This window comes from Osmerus mordax, chromosome 21, assembly GCF_038355195.1.
Source record: "Osmerus mordax isolate fOsmMor3 chromosome 21, fOsmMor3.pri, whole genome shotgun sequence".
Lineage (NCBI taxonomy): Eukaryota > Metazoa > Chordata > Actinopteri > Osmeriformes > Osmeridae > Osmerus > Osmerus mordax.
This window is the reverse complement of record NC_090070.1, coordinates 11,683,260-11,704,908: the sequence shown is the minus strand read 5'-3', so window position 1 is coordinate 11,704,908 and position 21,649 is coordinate 11,683,260. Positions and strand designations below refer to the sequence as shown.

The 21,649-nt window shown below is 44.0% G+C and overlaps 2 protein-coding genes across 2 annotated transcripts; both read left to right on the top strand.

Moving 5' to 3' along the window:
• The first annotated feature begins 2,062 nt into the window (after window positions 1-2,062).
• On the top strand, window positions 2,063-5,350 carry LOC136964944 (B-cell receptor CD22-like). The gene is made up of 8 exons (XM_067258923.1): window positions 2,063-2,117; window positions 2,710-3,051; window positions 3,381-3,629; window positions 3,716-3,988; window positions 4,102-4,189; window positions 4,369-4,426; window positions 4,547-4,860; window positions 5,221-5,350. Coding segments are annotated over exons 1-8 (1,380 nt in total). The 3' UTR covers window positions 5,222-5,350.
• A 9,996-nt stretch (window positions 5,351-15,346) lies between these two features.
• On the top strand, window positions 15,347-20,285 carry LOC136964943 (B-cell receptor CD22-like). Its single transcript, XM_067258922.1, is given in 14 exon segments — window positions 15,347-15,401; window positions 16,255-16,599; window positions 16,702-16,914; window positions 17,191-17,517; window positions 17,598-17,846; window positions 17,933-18,196; window positions 18,310-18,573; window positions 18,686-18,822; window positions 18,824-18,953; window positions 19,282-19,378; window positions 19,565-19,604; window positions 19,718-19,798; window positions 19,987-20,064; window positions 20,256-20,285. Coding segments are annotated over 14 exon segments (2,310 nt in total).
• The last annotated feature ends 1,364 nt before the right edge of the window (window positions 20,286-21,649 follow it).

Here is a 21,649-nt window from a genome sequence, read left to right as displayed (position 1 = left end):
TCAAACTTTTTTTCAACTTTTCAAATCTTTTTTTCAAAAGTATTTTTTTTACCTTTCAAAATTGTCGAAAAAAAGACACTGTAGACACACAGCTGGCGAATGCGCTGTGTGTCTACAGTGTCTTTTTTTATTACGTAATGTATTCATATGATGTGAGGTCCAACAGGTAGTAGTTAATGCCTACTTTGTAGAGACCAAACTTCTTTACTTTAACTTGATTGAAAAAGTGTAGTCAGTACTTCCACTTCTACCTTTTAAGCATGATCATCTGTACTTGTACTTGAGTGAAGGATGTGTGTTCTTTTGCCATTTCTGCAATCCAGTGACTTGGTCGGGTTAAACTGTTGTATAATATTGCATGATCTCCTATTCTGGTTGACGTGGATGTTGTGTTTTATTCATGTCCTTTATTTTGATTTGATCTTAATGTTTCATCTTTCTTTAATTGTTTAGGCACCCTGACTGCATGGGAGTACAAGACATATAACTTATTTTTTTAATAAATATTTTTGTATTGCTTCGTTAATGTTGAGTGTTAAGCCACATTAATACCACTGTTGTATTTCTATTGTATAAGGGTAGACGCCTCAACGTTCAAATAATACAGTAAGATTGATTAATTGATTTAATGATTTATCGCTTGTGTGATTAAGTGTTGCACTCGGCACAATATGTTTTTGTAAACAGTAAAAGATGTCAGTTAAAATCCTTTTCATGATCATTTTGTATTTATTTAGCGTCATCATTGTTGAAAACACACCTTCCTTCCTCCCCCTCTTGATCTGGCAGGATCAGGTGGACAGGTGCTGGATCAGGAAATCTCCCCTTTTAACCTCCAGTCATGTTAGGAAAAACATGCTCCCCTTCTGCCCTATATGGACAGTCATTCGTTGCTAGAATTGTGGAAGGAATAATGTGTTCCTGGTCTGTTCAGACTGGCCCACGGCCCTCTGGGTGTGAGGCTGTAATGTCTCCAGGCCGCCAGCAGGGGGAGCTGTAGGACAGGAGGATGGAACACCCAGACAGTGGAGCTCCTCAGGAAGGAGGAGCCTGGGGAGACACACCAAGCACTCACACATGAACTAGGATCCATGATGCTTATGTATCTCTCATCCTCTCTCTCTCCCTGTGTCTCTCTCTCTCTCTCTCTTCTCTTTCTCTCACTCTCTCTCTCACACTCGTTCACACTTTATCTGACACACACACACACACACCCTCACACACACCCCCTCACACACACACCCTCACACACACACACACCCTCACACACACACACACACACACACACACACTCTCCCTCTCTCTCACTCTGTCGCCCTCTCTCCAGCCCGTCTTACCTCTCCATCTCTCGGTCTGTCCTGACTCCAGTTTCACCCACAGCCTGCATCATCACAGCGTCTGTAGTCGTGGTGGTGGGGTGGGTAGGAGGGTGGAGGTCAGTTGTGTACAGTCAGTTGTGTACAGTATGTAAATGCTCTAAAGAGGAAGCTCTTTTCTTCAGCATCTCTTCCCCTGTCTACTCATGACCAGCATCCATCACAGACTCCACTGTTCACAGCTAGGAAGAGCCAGTGCCAGTTCATCCACACAATAACATTCATCCAAGATGTAAGTGTTTACATAATTACATTTGGGACAGTGTCGTAAAATAACGTTTTGGCCTGTTATGTTTTGATTGTATATTTTGTTCAAAGCCTAAACTGGCCTTGTGATTCTGTCAGGTTGTGGTAAACATCAGTTTTGTAGCAGTCAGTCGTGTTGATCTGGTGTTTTTCACTACAACAAACGAAGGACACTTACGATCAACATTAAATTATATGAATGTTTTACAGTAATAAACTCTTACTCAGATCAGACCTGAGTTTATGCAATTTACATGTAACAACTCTTGAAGTCCCGCCCACATAACTCTGGGGCGAGAAAGCATGTGGATGCTGGATATTGGAGGTCCAGCAGTTCTGTAAACATTAGTTAGTATTAATTCAGGTCTTTCAGTAGTTATTAGAAGTGTGTTTTGTTGACCTCTGTTGTGTCTGTCAGACCGCAGGGTGGTGATGCAGCTATGGAGTTGAGAACTACAGGAAGTGTGTTTGTGGTCTTCCTCTGCTCTGTGGCAGGTATCTATGACCTTGTTCATTAACCATTATTTCTAGACCTCAAACTCTACATTGTGCCTCCAGACTTTAGCTCAGCGGACTAAGTCTAAGGGTAGATGGTGCAGCGGACCTGAACTCCAACACAAACTGTTATTAACAGATATCACATTTAGTCAGTGTTCACACTGCTGTGTACACATTGAGACGTTGTAGACAAAGACACGACTGTATTCTGCTCTCTGTGGTGCTGCACAGTCTGGTTGTTGTCACTTATCTGATGTTTATTCCTATCTTAATACTTCCCTGAGTGACACTTTTGAAGTTCCTTTTCTGCTAAACTGCAACTTCTGCAGACACTGACAATTATGACAGGAGTGGTCATGTGACTGACTGTTAACAGGGTTAACTGACTAGTCATGGCTAGTCTTGTCTGTATGTCTGACAAGACAGTGCTAGCCCACTGAGCTAAAGCCTTGTCTTAACCTGAGGGAGCTGAACCAAGTCTCCAGGTCTCATGCAAGGTTGCACACTGAACCACCTCTGCTAGTGCTGCATGTGAGCCAGTAGGTTTGTGCTTCCTCTAATGTGCTGGTGATGTGTGACTGTGTTGCAGTGGTGCTGGGTCAGGACTGGGGAGTGACTTACACCCTCCAGAGTGTCTGTGCCTTGAGAGGCTCATCAGTGGACCTGTCCTGCTCCTATACTTTCCCCAGTGGTACAATCACTAAAACATTCTGGTTTACCACATGGAAGACTGGTGAAGGTGAAGAGAACCTGAGTCTGGACCCAGAGTATGCAGGTCGTGTGCAGTACCGTGGGGATAACAGTAGTGAAGCAAACCTGACGATCACAGACCTGAGAGAGAGTGACGCTGCTGTGTACAAGTTCAGAATTATAACAGACCAACCAGGAGGGAAATGGGAGGGCAAACCAGGAGTCACTCTCTCTGTTACAGGTACAGTTATACTCTCTGTGTTGCTCTAATGTCTGTGTCTATTCTGAATGTAACTGTTTAGTTATTTTAAAACATTAACATAGATCCTTTATCAACCTCCTACAGTCTGTCCCAGCTGTCTACAACACCTTTATTCCTGATGTGGTCTAACTGCATCTGATCTAAGTGTGGAGCTCAGAAGCCAACAGTAGCTGGAGTGTGTCACTCACTAGTCTCTGCTGTCACTGACAGGGGTGGTGCTGAACATTGTTCTGTACTGAGACTGACCTTGTGACCTGAGGACAGGGCTTGTATCACTGTTAGATGACTGCTGTTGTTTCTGACCCCAGGTCTTCAGGTGAAGGTGACTCCGTCCACAGTGACGAAGGGACAGAACGTGACCCTGACTTGTAACTCCACCTGTCCTCTGACTGGTAACTCCTCCTACATCTGGTACAAGAACAACCAAACCAGGCCAGAGACACAACAGAAGCTCCTGTACCTGGACCCAGTCAGCAGTGAGGATGCTGGCAGATACTCCTGTGCTGTGACAGAACACCAGCATCTCCGCTCTCCTGAAGAGACTCTCAATGTTACATGTAAGACTCAGACTCCCACAGTTTATAAATGACCTCAGTCAACACTGTCTTCTAACTTCAAGCTGTTCTTCTCTTTATTGCCCCAGATAAGCCAAGGAATCTATCAGTGTCAGTCAGTCCCTCTGGTGAAGTAGTGGAGGGCAGTTCAGTGACTCTGACCTGCAGCAGTGATGCTAACCCACCAGTGCAGACATACACCTGGTACAAGGAGAACATCACCTCATCTAAATCATCTGGACAGAGCTACACCATCACTAACATCAGCTCTGAGGACAGTGGAGGATACTACTGTCAGGCTGGGAATACAGTAGGAGCTACAAACTCCTCTGTTGTAATGATCACTCTGATCGTTAGAAAATGTAGGAAAATGATATAAATAAATACATATTCACCATGGTTTACTACATTCTAAAGGTTTTTGTCACCATGTGATGTACAGTGCAGGCCTGGTTTCCCCTGTTGTGTTGTTCAGGGATCTCAACAGCTCAGGCTGCAGCAGCAGGAATCACAGTCTCTGTTCTCCTGGCCGTCATCCTCCTCTCTGCCTGCCTCCTCTGCAGGTGAGGAAGGGACTTTAAATGTAATGTTGTACTGGGTATAGCAGTATGTACTACTAAACAATACAACTGTTGTTTTTGGCTTCCTCATTCCTACAAAGTCGGGTTTGTGTATTTAATCTATGCAAACAGTGTGGTGGTAGGTAGTACAATGATAGATTTACTTTTCCATTTATTTGCAGGAGAATGAAGGCTTCCAAACCTTCTACTGATCCCAGGCCCTCGGTAGACAATGGGCAGGTGTGTGTGCACGTGTGTGTGTGTGTGTGTGTAGCTTCTGTGATGGGAGAAAGGCAAGAGGTTGGACTACTTTGTGTATGATTCTTGTATTTCTCTTTTTCCTCTCTCTCTCTCCTCCAGGGGGACTCCTGTTTTGTGTATGACAACGTCTCAGCCACAACCCTGAACCCTGTCCCTGCTGTCCAGACACACACACACACAGACACACACACAGACACACACACAGACACACACACAGACACACACACAGACACACACACAGACACACACACAGGCCAGCAGGATGACGTCCACTACGCCAGCGTCGACTTCTCTTGCTCCAAGACCCAGGACGTCCCCCTCTACTCCACCATCCAATCAGTGCAGCCCCAGAACCAGGAAGAGGATGTGCAGTACGCTGCTGTGAAGGTCAACAAGCCCAATCCTGCCCCCTGGTGAGCACATCATGTCATTACATCAGATATAACAGGTGTACACACACTCTACCTGCGCCTCAAACACACTTTTTCTTTTAGTACGTACTGCAGCTGCCCTCACAAAGTACGTACTATTGTTGCATGCAGTATGCACACAATTGGGACATACAACTTCGTCATAACATTGCTCCTTGAACTTTGATCTTACATCTGTCACAGTTTGTAGAGCAAAACTATTATAGTTTTGTTTTAAAAAAACATTTGGTGCTAAATGTTTTACTTGCGGCGCTGACCAGAGAAGCGTTTACTGTGTCAGGACAGCCAGAGCTCTGCTGGAGCTGGTTTGTAATGTCTGTTTTCTGTCTCTCTGACCTTCAGAGTCACTGTTCAGACCACCGAGGATCCCTCTGTACTGTACTGCACTGTCACCAGAGCCAGGACCTGAACACACACACACTCTGACACACACACTCTGACACACACACACACGCATAAACACACACACACTCTGACACACTCTGACACACACACACACACTTTTACACACACACACACACACACACACACACACACACACACACACACACACACACACACACACACACACTGTTACACACACACACTCTTACACACACACTCTTACACACTCTTACACACACACTCTTACACACACACACACACACACACACATACACACACAGTTGTTAGTACATTTTACTGCGATCCAGAGGTCACATGTTCACACATTTCCTCTGTGTCTTTTTTGGGATAAAAGTGTCGGCTAAATATATACATGACATCACACATCATGATATAGGATGGATCCACTGTCTGCTATATTGTAAAGTAATGTGATATTCTACTGGACCATTTGACTGGACTGTAATACTATAATTGAATTTATACATGAACCCAAAGAGGGTAGGTCTCGTTTAGAGAGCACTGGTTTGTTTGTATTGCTTTGCTGCACTCTGAAAAAAATATTTGACCATTTGTGTCGTGTTTTACATTAACTATTTCATATATTGATGGATTTTTTTCTTCTACCTAACTGTTTTATTTTCAATACCTACACTGCATTGAGGTACAAAATGTTTTAATGATTGAAATGTATTTTGTTAAAAAAAAAATATACATACTATTTCCTGTTTTCTGATGCTGTTTGCATTTGTTTTACTTATTAATAAAAACATATAGATTTAGATTGATGGATAGATTATTTGGCTGACTGAAGTATCTATCCCACTTGGCCAAAAAATGCATTTGTAAACAGTAAATCTATCAATTAAAATCCTTTACATGGTAATTTTCTTTTTAATATGTCATCTTTGTTGTAGAATATGCCTTCCTGGACTAGCCCACGATCGTGTACAGGCAGTTGTGTACAGTATGTAAATGTTCTAAAGAGGAAACTATCTTCTTCAGCATCTCTTCCCCTGTCTACTCATGACCAGCATCCATCACAGACTCCACTGTTCACAGCTAGGAAGAGCCAGTGCCAGTTCATCCACACAATAACATTCATCCAAGATGTAAGTGTTTACATAATTACATTTGGGACAGTGTCGTAAAATAACATTTTAGACTGTTATGTTTTGATTGTTGTATGTTTTGTTCAAAGCCTAAACTGGTCTTGTGATTCTGTCAGGTCGTGGTAAACATCAGTGTTGTAGCAGTCAGTCGTGTTAATCTGGTGTTTTTCACTACAACAAACGAAGGACACTTACGATTAAATTATATGAATGTTTTACAGTAATAAACTCTTACTCAGATCACACCTGAGTTTATGCAATTTACATGTAACAACTCTTGAAGTCCCGCCCACATAACTCTGGGGCGAGAAAGCATGTTGATGCTGGATATTGGAGGTCCAGCAGTTCCGTAAACATTAGTTAGTATTAATTCAGGTCTTTCAGTAGTTATTAGCAGTGAGTTTTGTTGAAGTCTGTTGTGTCTGTCAGACCTCAGGGTGGTGATGCAGCTATGGAGTTGAGAACTACAGGAAGTGTGTTTGTGGTCTTCCTCTGCTCTGTGGCAGGTATCTATGACCTTGTTCATTAACCTTTATTTCTAGACCTATAACTCTACATTGTGCCTCCAGGCTTTAGCTCAGCGGACTAAGTCTAAAGGAAGATGGTGCAGCGGACCTGAACTCCAACACAAACTGTTATTAACAGATATCACATTTAGTCAGTGTTCACACTGCTGTGTACACATTGAGACGTTGTAGACAAAGACACGACTGTATTCTGCTCTCTGTGGTGCTGCACAGTCTGGTTGTTGTCACTTATCTGATGTTTATCCGTATCTTAATACTTCCCTGAGTGACACTTTTGAAGTTCCCTTTCTGCTAAACTGCAACTTCTGCAGACACTGACAATTATGACAGGAGTGGTCATGTGACTGACTGACAGGGTTAACTGACTAGTCATGGCTAGTTTTATCTGCATGTTTGACGAGACAGTGCTAGCCCACGGAGCTAAAGCCTTGTCTTGACCTGAGGGAGCTGACCCAAGTCTCCAGGTTACACACTGAACCACCTCTGCTAGCGCTGCATGTGAGCCAGTAGGTTAATGCTTCCTCTAATGTGCTGGTGATGTGTGACTGTGTTGCAGTGGTGCTGGGTCAGTACTGGGGAGTGACTTACACCCTCCAGACAGTATCTGTAAACTTTTTTTATTTTTGGATGTTAATTATTTCTTTGTCTTTATTGTATTCTGTATTTTATTCTTCATCATCTTTCACCTCTCTGAGTCTTTATCTCACTTGTTGTCATGCGACTTATTTTACAGTTACCACCACCACCACCACCCCTCCTCCTACCACCACCCCTCCTCCTACCACCACCACCCCTCCTACCACCACCACCACCCCTCCTACCACCACCCCTCCTACCACCACCCCTCCTACCACCACCACCACCCCTCCTCCTACCACCACCACCCCTCCTACCACCACCACCCCTCCTACCACCACCCCCCCTCCTACCACCACCCCTCCTACCACCACCACCCCTCCTACCACCACCACCCCTCCTTCTACCACCACCCCTCCTACCACCACCCCTCCTACCACCACCCCTCCTACCACCACCACCACCACCCCTCCTTCTACCACCACCCCTCCTTCTACCACCACCCCTCCTACCACCACCCCTCCTACCACCACCCCTCCTCCTACTACCACTCCTCCTCCTACCACCACCACCCCTCCTACCACCACCACCACCCCTCCTACCACCACCACCACCCCTCCTACCACCACCACCCCTCCTCCTACCACCACCACCCCTCCTCCTACTACCACCCCTCCTCCTACCACCACCACCCCTCCTTCTACCACCACCACCCCTCCTCCTACCACCACCACCCCTCCTCCTACTAACACCCCTCCTCCTACCACCACCACCCCTCCTACCACCACCACCCCTCCTCCTACTACCACCACCCCTCCTACCATCACCACCACCACCCCTCCTACCACCACCACCCCTCCTCCTACTACCACCCCTCCTCCTACCACCACCACCCTTCCTACCACCACCACCCCTCCTACCACCACCCCCCCTCCTACCACCACCACCACCCCCCCTCCTACCACCACCCCTCCTACCACCACCACCCCTCCTACCACCACCACCCCTCCTTCTACCACCACCCCTCCTACCACCACCCCTCCTACCACCACCCCTCCTACCACCACCACCACCCCTCCTCCTACCACCACCACCCCTCCTTCTACCACCACCCCTCCTACCACCACCCCTCCTACCACCACCCCTCCTCCTACTACCACCCCTCCTCCTACCACCACCACCCCTCCTACCACCACCACCACCCCTCCTACCACCACCACCACCCCTCCTACCACCACCACCCCTCCTCCTACCACCACCACCCCTCCTCCTACTACCACCCCTCCTCCTACCACCACCACCCCTCCTTCTACCACCACCACCCCTCCTCCTACCACCACCACCCCTCCTCCTACTACCACCCCTCCTCCTACCACCACCACCCCTCCTACCACCACCACCCCTCCTACCACCACCACCCCTCCTCCTACTACCACCACCCCTCCTACCATCACCACCACCACCCCTCCTACCACCACCACCCCTCCTCCTACTACCACCCCTCCTCCTACCACCACCACCCCTCCTACCACCACCACCCCTCCTACTACCACCACCCCTCCTACCACCACCACCACCTCCATACCAACCACCACCACCACCACCAGTAAGTGTAAACACAGCGCGAGTCAAAATAACGTCACCAGAGGCCTGTTCCATGAAGGCCGCTCAAAAAAGCTGGACTTCAAACCAGACTTTAATTAGTTTAATTAATCAAGCGGGGCTAAAGCGGTTCCATAAAGGCCAATTCCAGCTCACACACTCCTACTAATTCAAGTCAGATTTAAGTAGTCAAGCTAATTGCGCGTGCACCCTATTCTTAAGCAGCCCGAGAGGTAAAACATGGATCATACAATCCACCACGGCAAAAGCAATGCACACAGCCACGTGACTTCTTCCAGAAAGAACGTTGCCTTTAAGCCTTGTACTATGACAGCTCCCTCATCCACCGCTTCATCAAAATGAAACGACACGCCATGATTGACGTGAACTATAGGCTACGTAGGTCGAGATCCTTTTTTACAGACCTTTACTTTGTTGATTAAAAAACAGACACCCTCTAAACACATTTAAATTGACTTCTTTTGACATTGTTTAAAATAAATAGCCTACTATTAATCAAATCCAGTAGCATAACTTTTTTTGTGTCGAGAAAATGGAGGATAGATGTATGGATTTAGGTTTGTTTTGCAATTGTAAGCTACTGTTAACAATTATATAGCTATGATAATTTGATATAAATTATCATAATTTAGATTAAGATATAGGCCTATGCCTGATGCCAATCACAAACTACCATAGCCATACATTTAACGGCTATGGTGTGTATTAAATCATTGGTCATCATTGTTTAATGCATTAGGCAAAATGTTGTAGCCTATGTAGGCTATTTAAGTTGACTGATGAGAATAAGAAAATGAGAATGTCCGTGGTAAACCATAGTTTTCCTGTTGGGTCAGTGTTACAGGAACGTCTGGTTAAGCAACAACACGGTCTAAGCCTGACAATTAGCCTGCCCCGGACCAGGCTAGTTTCGAAGCATAAGTTACCATAGTAACCGAGTTCGAACTACGTTGAGTTAGCTTTATGGAACCGAATGAACTAGAAATGAGTCAGACTAACTGACATAAGTCTGGCTTATTTTCTGTAAATTCGCTTCATGGAACAGGCCTCTCAACTTATGAGAGGACAGAATTAAGTGTTTTTATTTTCAACTAGACAAAAGTAACTGAGTGAACTTTGACATGTAAGCAGGAGAAATCATTTCATAATAATTTCAGTAAATCAAACAGCTGCAAGACCCAGTGAAATGTTATATACAGCTAACCAAACCAACGTTTGCTACTTCAAGTTGAGTTCAGTTTTTCTTACTCAGTAAGAACAATCCAGTCTGTCTTGGGCTTGAACAAGTGCATTGAAGTCTGGTTGAATGTCTGAGGTAGATATGCGAAGGACAGCTGACAGGTGATCATCAGGGTCTGCAGCTTAACTAGCAAACCATCAGCGGCCCGCGCCCACTCTGCATCAGTCAAGTTCTTGTAGTTGTCCGTGTGTTTAGTCCCATAGTGCCGATTCAAATTGTAATCCTTCAACACAGCGACCTGTTCTCCACAAACTAAGCACACAGCTTTGCCTTTGAATTCAGTAAACAGATACTTAGAAGTCCATGTCTGATCGCCTGATCACTGTAGTCTTTCAGGACTACAGATTTCCTACCGCTCAACACACTTAACAGCCGGACAGCGGGCCGTAAAATGCCCAGGTCTGTTCCAGAGTGTCTGTGCCTTGAGAGGCTCATCAGTGGACCTGTCCTGCTCCTATACTTACCCCAGTGGTCTCACAGTCACTGCAACATTCTGGTTTACCAAGTCTGATACTGAGGACCTGAGTCTGGACCCAGAGTATGCAGGTTGTGTGCAGTACCGTGGGGATAACAAGAGTGAAGCAACCCTGAAGATCACAGACCTGAGAGAGAGAGACACTGCAGTGTACAAGTTCAGGTTTATAACAAACAAATCAGTAGAGAAATGGGAGGGCAAACCAGGAGTCGCTCTCTCTGTTACAGATACAGTTATACTCTCTGTGTTGCTCTACTGTCTGTGTCTATTCTGAATGTTACTGTTTTGTTGGTTTAAAACATTAATATAGAACCTTTATGAACAGTATCTCCCAGCTGTCTACGACACCTTTATTCCTGATGTGGTCTAACTGCATCTGATCTAAGTGTGGAGCTCAGAAGCCAACAGTAGCTGGAGTGTGTCACTCACTAGTCTCTGCTGTCACTGACAGGGGTGGTGCTGAACATTGTTTTGTAATGGGACTGTACTGAGACCCTGTTTTCCCCTGTTGTGTTGTTCAGGGATCTCAACAGCTCAGGCTGCAGCAGCAGGAACCACAGTCTCTGTTCTCCTGGCCGTCATCCTCCTCTCTGCCTGCCTCCTCTGCAGGTGAGGAAGGGACTTTAAATGTAATGTTGTACTGGGTATAGCTGTATGTACTACTAAACAATACAGCTGTTGTGTTTGGTTTCGTCATTACTACAAAGTCGGGTTTGTGTATTTAATCTATACAAACAGTGTGGTGGTCGGTAGTACAATGATAGATTTACTTTTCAATTTATTTACAGGAGAAAGAAGGCTTCCAAACCTTCCACTGATCTCGGGCCCTTGGTAGACAATGGGCAGGTGTGTGTGTGTGTGTGTGTGAATGTGTGTGTGTAGCTTCTGGGATTAGAGAAAGGCAAGAGGTTGGACTACTTTGTGTATGATGCTTGTATTTCTCTTTTTCCTCTCTCCTCCAGGGGGACTCTGGTCCTGTGTATGACAACGCCTCAGCCATCGCCCTGAACCCTGTCCCTGCTGTCCAGACACACACACACACACACACAGACACACACATACACACACACACAGACACACACACAGACACACACACAGGCCAGCAAGATGACGTCCACTACGCCAGCGTCAACTTCTCTTGCTCCAAGACCCAGGACGTCCCCCTCAACTCCAACAACCAATCAGTGCAGCCCCAGAACCAGGAAGAGGATGTGCAGTACGCTGCTGTGAAGTTCAACCATCTCAATCCTGCCCCCTGGTGAGCATATCATGTCATTACATCAGATATAACAGGCGTACACACACTCTACCTGCGCCTCAAACACACTTTTTCTTTTAGTACGTACTGCAGCTGTACGTACTATTGTTGCATGCAGTATGCACACAATTGGGACATACAACTTCGTCATAACATTGCTCCTTGAACTTTGATCTTACATCTGTCACAGTTTGTAGAGCAAAACTATTATAGTTTTGTTTTAAAAAAACATTTGGTGCTAAATGTTTTACTTGCGGCGCTGACCAGAGAGGCGTTTACTGTGTCAGGACAGCCAGAGCTCTGCTGGAGCTGGTTTGTAACGTCTGTTTTCTGTCTCTCTGACCTTCAGAGTCACTGTTCAGACCACCGAGGATCCCTCTGTACTGTACTGCACTGTCACCAGAGCCAGGACCTGAACACACACACACTCTGACACACACACTCTGACACACACGCATACACACACACACACTCTGACACACACACACACACTTTTACACACACTTTTACACACACTTTTACACACACACACACACACACACACACACACACACACACACACACACACACACACACACTGTTACACACACACTCTTACACACACTCTTACACACACACACACACACACTGTTACACACACACTCTTACACACTCTTACACACACACTCTTACACACACACACACACACACACACACACATACACACACAGTTGTTAGTACATTTTACTGCGATCCAGAGGTCACATGTTCACACATTTCCTCTGTGTCTTGCTTGGGATAAAAGTGTCGGCTAAATATATACATGACATCACACATCATGATATAGGATGGATCCACTGCCTGCTATATTGTAAAGTAATGTGATATTCTACTGTACCATTTGACTGGACTGTAATACTATAATTGAATTTGTACATGAACCCAAAGAGGGTAGGTCTCGTTTAGAGAGCACTGGTTTGTTTGTATTGATTTGCTGCACTGGGAAAGAAATATTCTACCATTTGTAATGGGTTTTACATGAAATATTTCATATATTGATTGATTTTTGTCTTCTACCTAAGAGTTTAAATTTTCAATACCCACACTGCATTGAGGTATACCATGTTTTAATGATTGAGATGTATTTTGTTTAAAATATATTTATATATGTTATTTCCTGTTTTATGATACTGTTTGTTACATTAGTTTTACTTATTAATAAAAAATATAGATGTACCTGTTACTGTTCAGACCGATACCAGGGTTGTTTTTCTGTGGTACAATTAACTACACCACAACATTCATGCTGTACTGTAGATTGATGGAGAGATTGTTTGGCTGACTGAAGTATCTATCCCACTTGGCAAAAAAATGCATTTGTAAACAGTAAATATATCAATTAAAATCCTGTACATGGTCATTTTATTTTGAATGTGTCATCTTTGTTGTAGAATATGTCTTCCTGTTCAGACTGGCTCATGGCCCTCTGGGTGTGAGGCTGTAATGTCTCCAGGCCACCAGCAGGGGGAGCTGTAGGACAGCAGGATGGAACACTCAGACAGTGGAGCTCCTCAGGAAGGAGGAGCCTGGGGAGACACACCAAGAACTCACATCCCAGCTGAAGGGATGATGGGATGATACATATCTCTCTGTCTCTCTCATCCTCTCTCTCTCTCTGTTTCTAACCTCCCTTCTCTTGTCCAGCTTCTGATAATAATAAATAATAAACTGTGTGTGTATTAGAGGGTGTGTTTGACACCATGAACCACGTGTTGAGTTTATCATCTCAGTGACTCCACAGGGGTGGGGCAGCCATGGACTGGCTGTCTGATACACTTTAAACAACTCTCTACCTCTCTCCCTATCCCTCGCTCTCCCTCTCTCGCCCCCCCCTTTTCCCCTCTTTCTATCTTTCTTTCTTCCCCTTTCCCGCTCTCTCTTACTCTCTCTCTCCCCCTCTCTCTCTCTCTCTCTCTCTCTCTCTCTCTCTCTCTCTCTCTCTCTCTCTCTCTCTTTCTTTCTTTCTTTCTCTCTCTCTCTCTTACTCTCTCTCTTTCTCTCTCTCTCTCTCTCTCTCTCTCTCTCCCCCCCCTCTCTCTCTCTCTCTCTCTCTCTCTTACTCTCTCTCTCTCTCTATCTCTCTCTCTCTCTCTCTCCCCCCCCCCCCTCTCTCTCTCTCTCTCCCTGTAGTTCCCCTTCTCTCACACACACATGCAGTGTTAGAAGTGGCCTACAGGGGGCAGAACAGCATCCTCCTGGTTAGACAGCAGTCTGGGGGCTTGTCTCTGCTCTCTGTGTTTCAGCCACAAGACCACATCCTCATTACTGACCACACCACACCTCTCTGTTCTGTCTCTCTGTTTCTCCCTCTCTCACACATACAATCGTTCTTTCTCTCTGTTTATGTCTCTTTCTACCCTCATCTCTCCATCTGTCCTTCTCTCCAACCCGTGTGTGTGTGTGTGTGGGGGTGTGTGTTTGTGTGTGTGTGTGTGTGATAGAACCTGTTGTAAACTATCAACCACAGCTTGGGCAGCAAGTAAACGGAGCACTTGACTTTTGGGATTATAAAAGACTAAAGATATTAGATAGCCTTGAATGAGGAAATGGAAAACCGTCTTGACAGCATAACGGTCATTCTTGTACAGTATGTAAATGTCCTGAAGAGGAAGGAAGCCGTACTCTGAGCTTCTTTACTGTTTATTCTGAGAACTTTGAACCATCAACCACAGACTTCACCCTCACTGTTCAGAACATCACACTGCCAGCAAGTCCACCAACCCCACTCCTCCCTTCCTCTCTGTAAGTTCCATCGACGTGAACACGTCTTAAAAACACAATTGTCTTCATTGTTTTAATGTTTTTTAGTAATGTATTTTGTAAGGTTTAAAAATGTCTTAATTTTGCGGTTAATAGCTGTGTTTATGTTTTATTCTGTTAACACGAGGCTTGTTATAAATAGGAAGATAATACATACTGTATACTGGTTATATACAAGTTCCAATCACAACTGTGTTTGCGTTTATGTTCATGAAGGTTCAGCACTTTCAATGTATTGTAATGAGCTTGTTTGGTGCGAGAGAGCCAATAGCAAAGTCTAAAATAGTGTAACTCCCGCCCATTCTGCATCTGATTGGCTGAAGTCCTAGCCCCTCCTCCAGAGTTTTGGGGTTCTAAAGCATGTTGGAGAGGCTGTGTTCTGTATCAGAGGAACACCAGTACAAGTGTTAAGTTATTAGTGTGTTTTGTTTGACCTCTGTTGTGTCTGTCAGACCGCAGGGTGGGGATGCAGCTATGGAGTTGAGAACTACAGGAAGTGTGTTTGTAGTCTTCCTCTGCTCTGTGGCAGGTATCTATGACCTTGTTTATCTTTCTTTAACTTTTACCTTTGACTTGAGTCCTGATTAGAATTATCGTCCAAAAGTCTACTTTTATCGTCACCAAATACAGTAGGTAACTTCTTTTAATAATTGAATCAAATATTGTAATCAGTTGATACTTGTTAATTTAAAAACACATAATGTAACATTGAGGCCAATGTATTTAACATATGTTAATGTTAATATATTAGTATTCATGAAAATTACGTCATTTTTAAGTGAGAAATGTTGTGTATTTGGCCAAACACACTAGGTGTTCATATTTGCTGAAGTACGGTGTATTGTGGTGGTGGACTGAGATGTGGGAGTCAGGTGGCTGAGCGGTGAGGGAATCGGGCTAGTAATCTGAAGGTTGCCAGTTCGATTCCCGGCCGTGTCAAATGACGTGGTGTCCTTGGGCAAGGCACTTCACCCTACTTGCCTCAGGGGGAATGTCCCTGTACTTACTGTAAGTCGCTCTGGATAAGAGCGTCTGCTAAATGACTAAATGTAAATGTAAATGTAAATGTGCTCCGTACTGTCTATGTTGTTACACCTCTCTTCTGTGGTCTCCTTTCCTCTAAACTCAGCTACTTCATCAAGGAGGGAACACTCCCATTCACACTTCTGACACTAGCAACACTAGCAGTCATGTGATCAACTGGCAGGGTTAAAACCCATCATGTCAGTATTTGATGAGACAGTGTTAGTACACTGAGCTAAAGCCCTTCCCTCACCTGAGGGAACTAACCTTACACTCTGAACCACCTCTGCTAGCGCTGCATGTGAGCCAGTAGGTTTGTGCTTCCTCTAATGTGCTGGTGATGTGTGACTGTGTTGCAGTGGTGCTGGGTCAGGACTGGGGAGTGACTTACACCCTCCAGAGTGTCTGTGCCTTGAGAGGCTCATCAGTGGACCTGTCCTGCTCCTATACTTACCCCAGTGGTCACACAGTCACTAAAACAGAGTGGTGTAAATGGAAGAATGATCAAGAACAAACCTACAACATCCAGGACCAACCAGAGTATGCAGGTCGTGTTCAGTACCTAGGGGATAAGGACAGAGACTGCACCCTGACGATCACAGACCTGAGAGAGACTGACTCAGCATTCTACTACTTCAGATTTAAAACAACATCCTCTTCACAATGGATGAAGAGCTCACAAGGAATCTCTCTCTCAGTCACAGGTACCACAGTCTTGTAGGAACAGTGTATCATTTCAGGGTTCCTAGCTTGAGTAGAGTGAACCAGAGTAAACTGACAGCTGATCTCCTCACTTCCTTACCTAGCTCTGCAGGTGACGGTAACACGATACTCTAAGACCCTGACCTGTAGATCCACCTGTACTCTGACTGGCTCCGTCAACTACATCTGGTACAAGAACAACCAAGACCTGAAAGGAGAAACCAGGAACAAGTACAGTAAATATGTCTATGAGGGTAATGTCAACAGCTACTCCTGTGCAGTAGAAGGCCATGAGGACCTCCACTCTCCTGCAGTGTGTGAGTCTGGATTACATCTCAATCTTTTGTAGCTCAGGAAGAGTTCTTTTAATCAGTTAATTTATCATTTAATCATGTTTGACTCACTTCAAGGGTGAAGTAAGTGTTTTGTTAATATCACCCAGGATACTAGACATGGTGCACTCATGTCAGAAAATGTTGATCAGTTTTGCAGGGGGTTGTCGGTCTTGGCTCACAGTATAATGTACATGCTGAAAGATACAGTTACAATATGTTTAATTGTACAGTTCTTGTTTTTATTGTAACATCTTTCAGGTGTTTCTGGTCAGAACTGCTGGAGTGTGAATTACCCCACCAGGAGGGTGTGTGTCTTGAGAGGCTCATCAGTGGACATCTCCAGCACCTACACACACCCCAGTTATAAGACCAACAATACATTCTGGTTTAAATGGGACATATTCAGTGACCTGAAAGATTATAATGAGTACACAGGTCGTGTCAAATACCTTGAACGTAAGGTGAACCACCACATCCTGAGAATCACAGACCTGAGAGAGTCTGACTCAGCTGAGTACAAGTTCAGAGTGGAAACAGATGGTGGGGGGTATGCTGGCTATCCTGGAGTGCAGCTGACTGTCACAGGTAATTCTACACAAACACATCAGATTAGCACCACAAACAGCAGCTTCCAGCAGATCATGTATCTGTCTTGTTATCATCAGACATCAAGGTGGAGATTGAACAGAGATCTGTAACCGAGGGAGATAAAGTCTTACTGACATGCAAGACCAAGTGTTCGGTGAGTCTCAACACCTCCTGGTTCAGGAACGGACAACTTGTGACCAACAGAAATACCCAACAGAAGCTCCTGTACCTGGACTCAGTCAGCAGTGAGGATGCAGGCAGATACTCCTGTGCTGTGACAGAACACCAGCATCTCCGCTCTCCTGAAGAGACTCTCAATGTTACATGTAAGACTCAGACTCCCACAGTTTATAAATGACCTCAGTCAACCCTGTCTTCTAACTTCAAGCTGTTCTTCTCTTTATTGCCCCAGATAAGCCAAGGAATATATCAGTGTCAGTCAGTCCCTCTGGTGAAGTAGTGGAGGGCAGTTCAGTGACTCTGACCTGCAGCAGTGATGCTAACCCACCAGTGCAGACATACACCTGGTACCAGGAGAACATCACCTCATCTAAATCATCTGGACAGAGCTACACCATCACTAACATCAGCTCTGAGGACAGTGGACAGTATTGGTGTAGGGCTCAGAATGATGTTGGTGACAATAGTTCACATGGAGTTCTGATCAATGTTTTATGTAAGTATGACACACAATCAGTTCTACGTTTGGACAAATCCATCAACATAATCTATGTTTTATTTGTTATTCTCAGATTTGACATATCTCTATGTCTACATGTCCTATTTCAGACAAGCCAAGGAATGTATATGTGTCAGTCAGTCCCTCTGGTGAAGTAGTGGAGGGCAGTTCAGTGACTCTGACCTGCAGCAGTGATGCTAACCCACCAGTGCAGACATACACCTGGTACCAGGAGAACATCACCTCATCTAAATCATCTGGACAGAGCTACACCATCACTAACATCAGCTCTGAGGACAGTGGACAGTATTGGTGTAGGGCTCAGAATGATGTTGGTGACAGTAGTTCACATGGAGTTCTGATCTATGTTTTATGTAAGTATGACACACAATCAGTTCTACGTTTGGACAAATCCATCAACATAATCTATGTTTATTTGTTATTCTCAGATTTGACATATCTCTATGTCTACATGTCCTATTTCAGACAAGCCAAGGAATGTATATGTGTCAGTCAGTCCCTCTGGTGAAGTAGTGGAGGGCAGTTCAGTGACTCTGACCTGCAGCAGTGATGCTAACCCACCAGTGCAGACATACACCTGGTACCAGGAGAACATCAACCTCATCTAAATCATCTGGACAGAGCTACACCATCACTAACATCAGATCTGAGGACAGTGGAGGATACTACTGTCAGGCTGGGAATACAGTAGGAGTTACAAACTCCTCTGTTGTAATGATCACTCTTCTGACAGGTAAGACATCGCTTTATCTTTAATGCTGTTTTATACATACATCTTTAGACGTAATTCAATCTAACATGAAAAAAAGAGTTCAGTACAATATATAGGTTACCTAGTTCTAGGAAACAAAAATTTAAATTAATGAAATTCAATGTGTTTGTTGTTGTTGTCTGAGCTGGTGTTGTTGTCTGAGCTGGTGTTGTTGTCTGAGCTGGTGTTGTTGTCTGAGCTGCTGTTGTTGTCTGAGCTGCTGTTGTTGTCTGAGCTGGTGTTGTTGTCTGAGCTGCTGTTGTTGTCTGAGCTGGTGTTGTTGTCTGAGCTGCTGTTGTTGTCTCTGCAGCAGTGTCTCCCTGGTCTCCTGTGCTGCTGCTGGTGCTGCTGGTGTCTGGCCTGGCTGCTGGAGGTCTTCTAGTCCTCCTCTGCTGCACACTGAAGAGGTCAGTATCTCCTGCCATCACAGGCGCAGGTCACACCAGACAGGAAGTCATCATGGATGTAGTACCATGTTGTTCATGTAGCGAGGGTCTTGTCTTGGTGACACAGTATGTGTAAAAGCAGTCAGTGTCGTGACCAGACCACTAGAGGTCCCTAGAGAGCTAAATTCACTCTGATCCTCTCTCCAGAAGATCCAACACAGGAACTGATGTCATAAGCACTGGTCAGGTGAGTTGATGTGAAGGTAACAAGGGCTGTTCGGTCCTCATGTTGTCTATCAGGATGTCTCCAGGTGTATTAACTGCTGACTGCATCTCCACCAGATCCCTCTCTCTCCTCAGACGGTCCAAGCTGACCCCAGCAGTGACACGTACACAGCTCTGAACTTGAAGAACATGTCACCCGACTATGACACACTTCCTGTGAGTCTCCTGTCATCACACGCTCTTTAGGTTGAGCTGAGTTTAATTAAGCAGTATTCTCTGTGTTCTACAGTAGCACCTGTTTGAGGGCCTGTTTTCATGGTAAAACGACACAGTTAACCTGTGTGTGTGTGTGTGTGTACATGTCTGTGTGTGTGTACATGTTTCTCTGTGTGTGTGTTTACCAGAATGTGAGAGACTCCTCCAGTGATACGTACTCTTCTCTGGACATGAGGACCAGGTCTTCTGACTACAACACACTGGCTGTAAGTCCTTCATCTGTTACTGTGTTTGGGTTCATGAGAGAAGGACATGGTTGGTTTGGGATTCTGCAAGGAATTAAGGAAACTGTCATATGTTTTTCATTGTTCTGTTTATGCCTGTGTTGGTGTGTGTGTGTTCATGTGTGCGTGTGTGTGCATGTTCATGTGTGCGTGTGTGTGTGTATGTGTTTCAGAGTTTGAGAAGGACTGGAACAGAGATCTAGAACACTCTATTTGGAACAAAGAGCTACGACCCAAAACCAAAGATCTGAAAAAAAAAGTATTGAATTGTGATATGAATTGGCATAATGTTTACACAGAACAATGAAAATATTAGGTTCTTGCTGATCATAAACAAATGGAACAATAATGATAAGTAAAATAAAATTATGAATATGACAACTAGTAATATTAACTATATTATGATGTGTATACTATTGATTATATGTTTGTTACATGAATATGACATACCTTTTAATACCTTTTTAAAATTATTAGAATGTAATGGTATTTGGTGTGATTTGAGCAACTGTTCATATTAGCATAATTGCAGGCTTGCTTTACAATCTGTTGCTCAAAGTTACAATGTTTTCTAGGCCCAAACAACATAGAACGTAAAATGATATGACTTAATTTGGTGCTTTTTAGCTAATATTGCTAATATTGATTACTTCTTGGCTAATAATCAATTTATATTCATGATTGTATACTGAGTTTTTTCTCAATTTTAAATGTAACGTTTTTTTTCATTATCATGAAAGAAACATATATATTATTTTAAGACGTTTTAAATGATTTTTGAGTTTATTAAGCGCTGACTGCTGTATAGATTGTATATTTTAAAAGGGTTTTTGGCTTTTTGCATTTAAGATATTTTGAAAATACACTTAGTTTAGAGAGTCTATGTGTACCTGGAGATGCTAAATGAACCTTCCTGATAGTTTGAGCATCTACAGTTGATCTACAGGGGACACACAAGAGTAATAATTATTTTCCAAATAAAGTAAAACAAATATTCTAATTACATGTTGAGGTCTGTCTATTAAATATAATTTTTTACTACAAATGTTTACATAATTAATTATGTAATTGACAGATATTTTAGCATATCTTTTTAACTCTGATATGTTTGGTTTTTGATTTACATACTCTTTTAAATACTGTCCGATCCCAAGTGTGTGCATAACTCATGTCACCTGTTACAATGAAAGAAACGATTACACAAGTTTGCCACTGATAACATGCAGCACCTAAAATATTTGTTATAAGTTTCCATATATTTTTGCCCATTTTACCAACATGACACGTTTGTCTTAAACTGCCAGAATCACAGTTTGTGATATAGTTTGTTATCCTGGATTTCATCAATAAATTCCATGTTTGAAACAAGTCCATAGTTTGTGTGTAACTTGAGATGACAAACATAAATGCACACACACTGAAGGAGTGGTTGGTATCAACACACACATTTCTGGGTTTTGACACATTGACAAAATAACCACGATTAGTGAAACCTGCACACCTGGGTTTGGAGGTTTGGTTTTTACCCTCTCTAATTTTATTAATATTATTTGAGATATACCTCCTT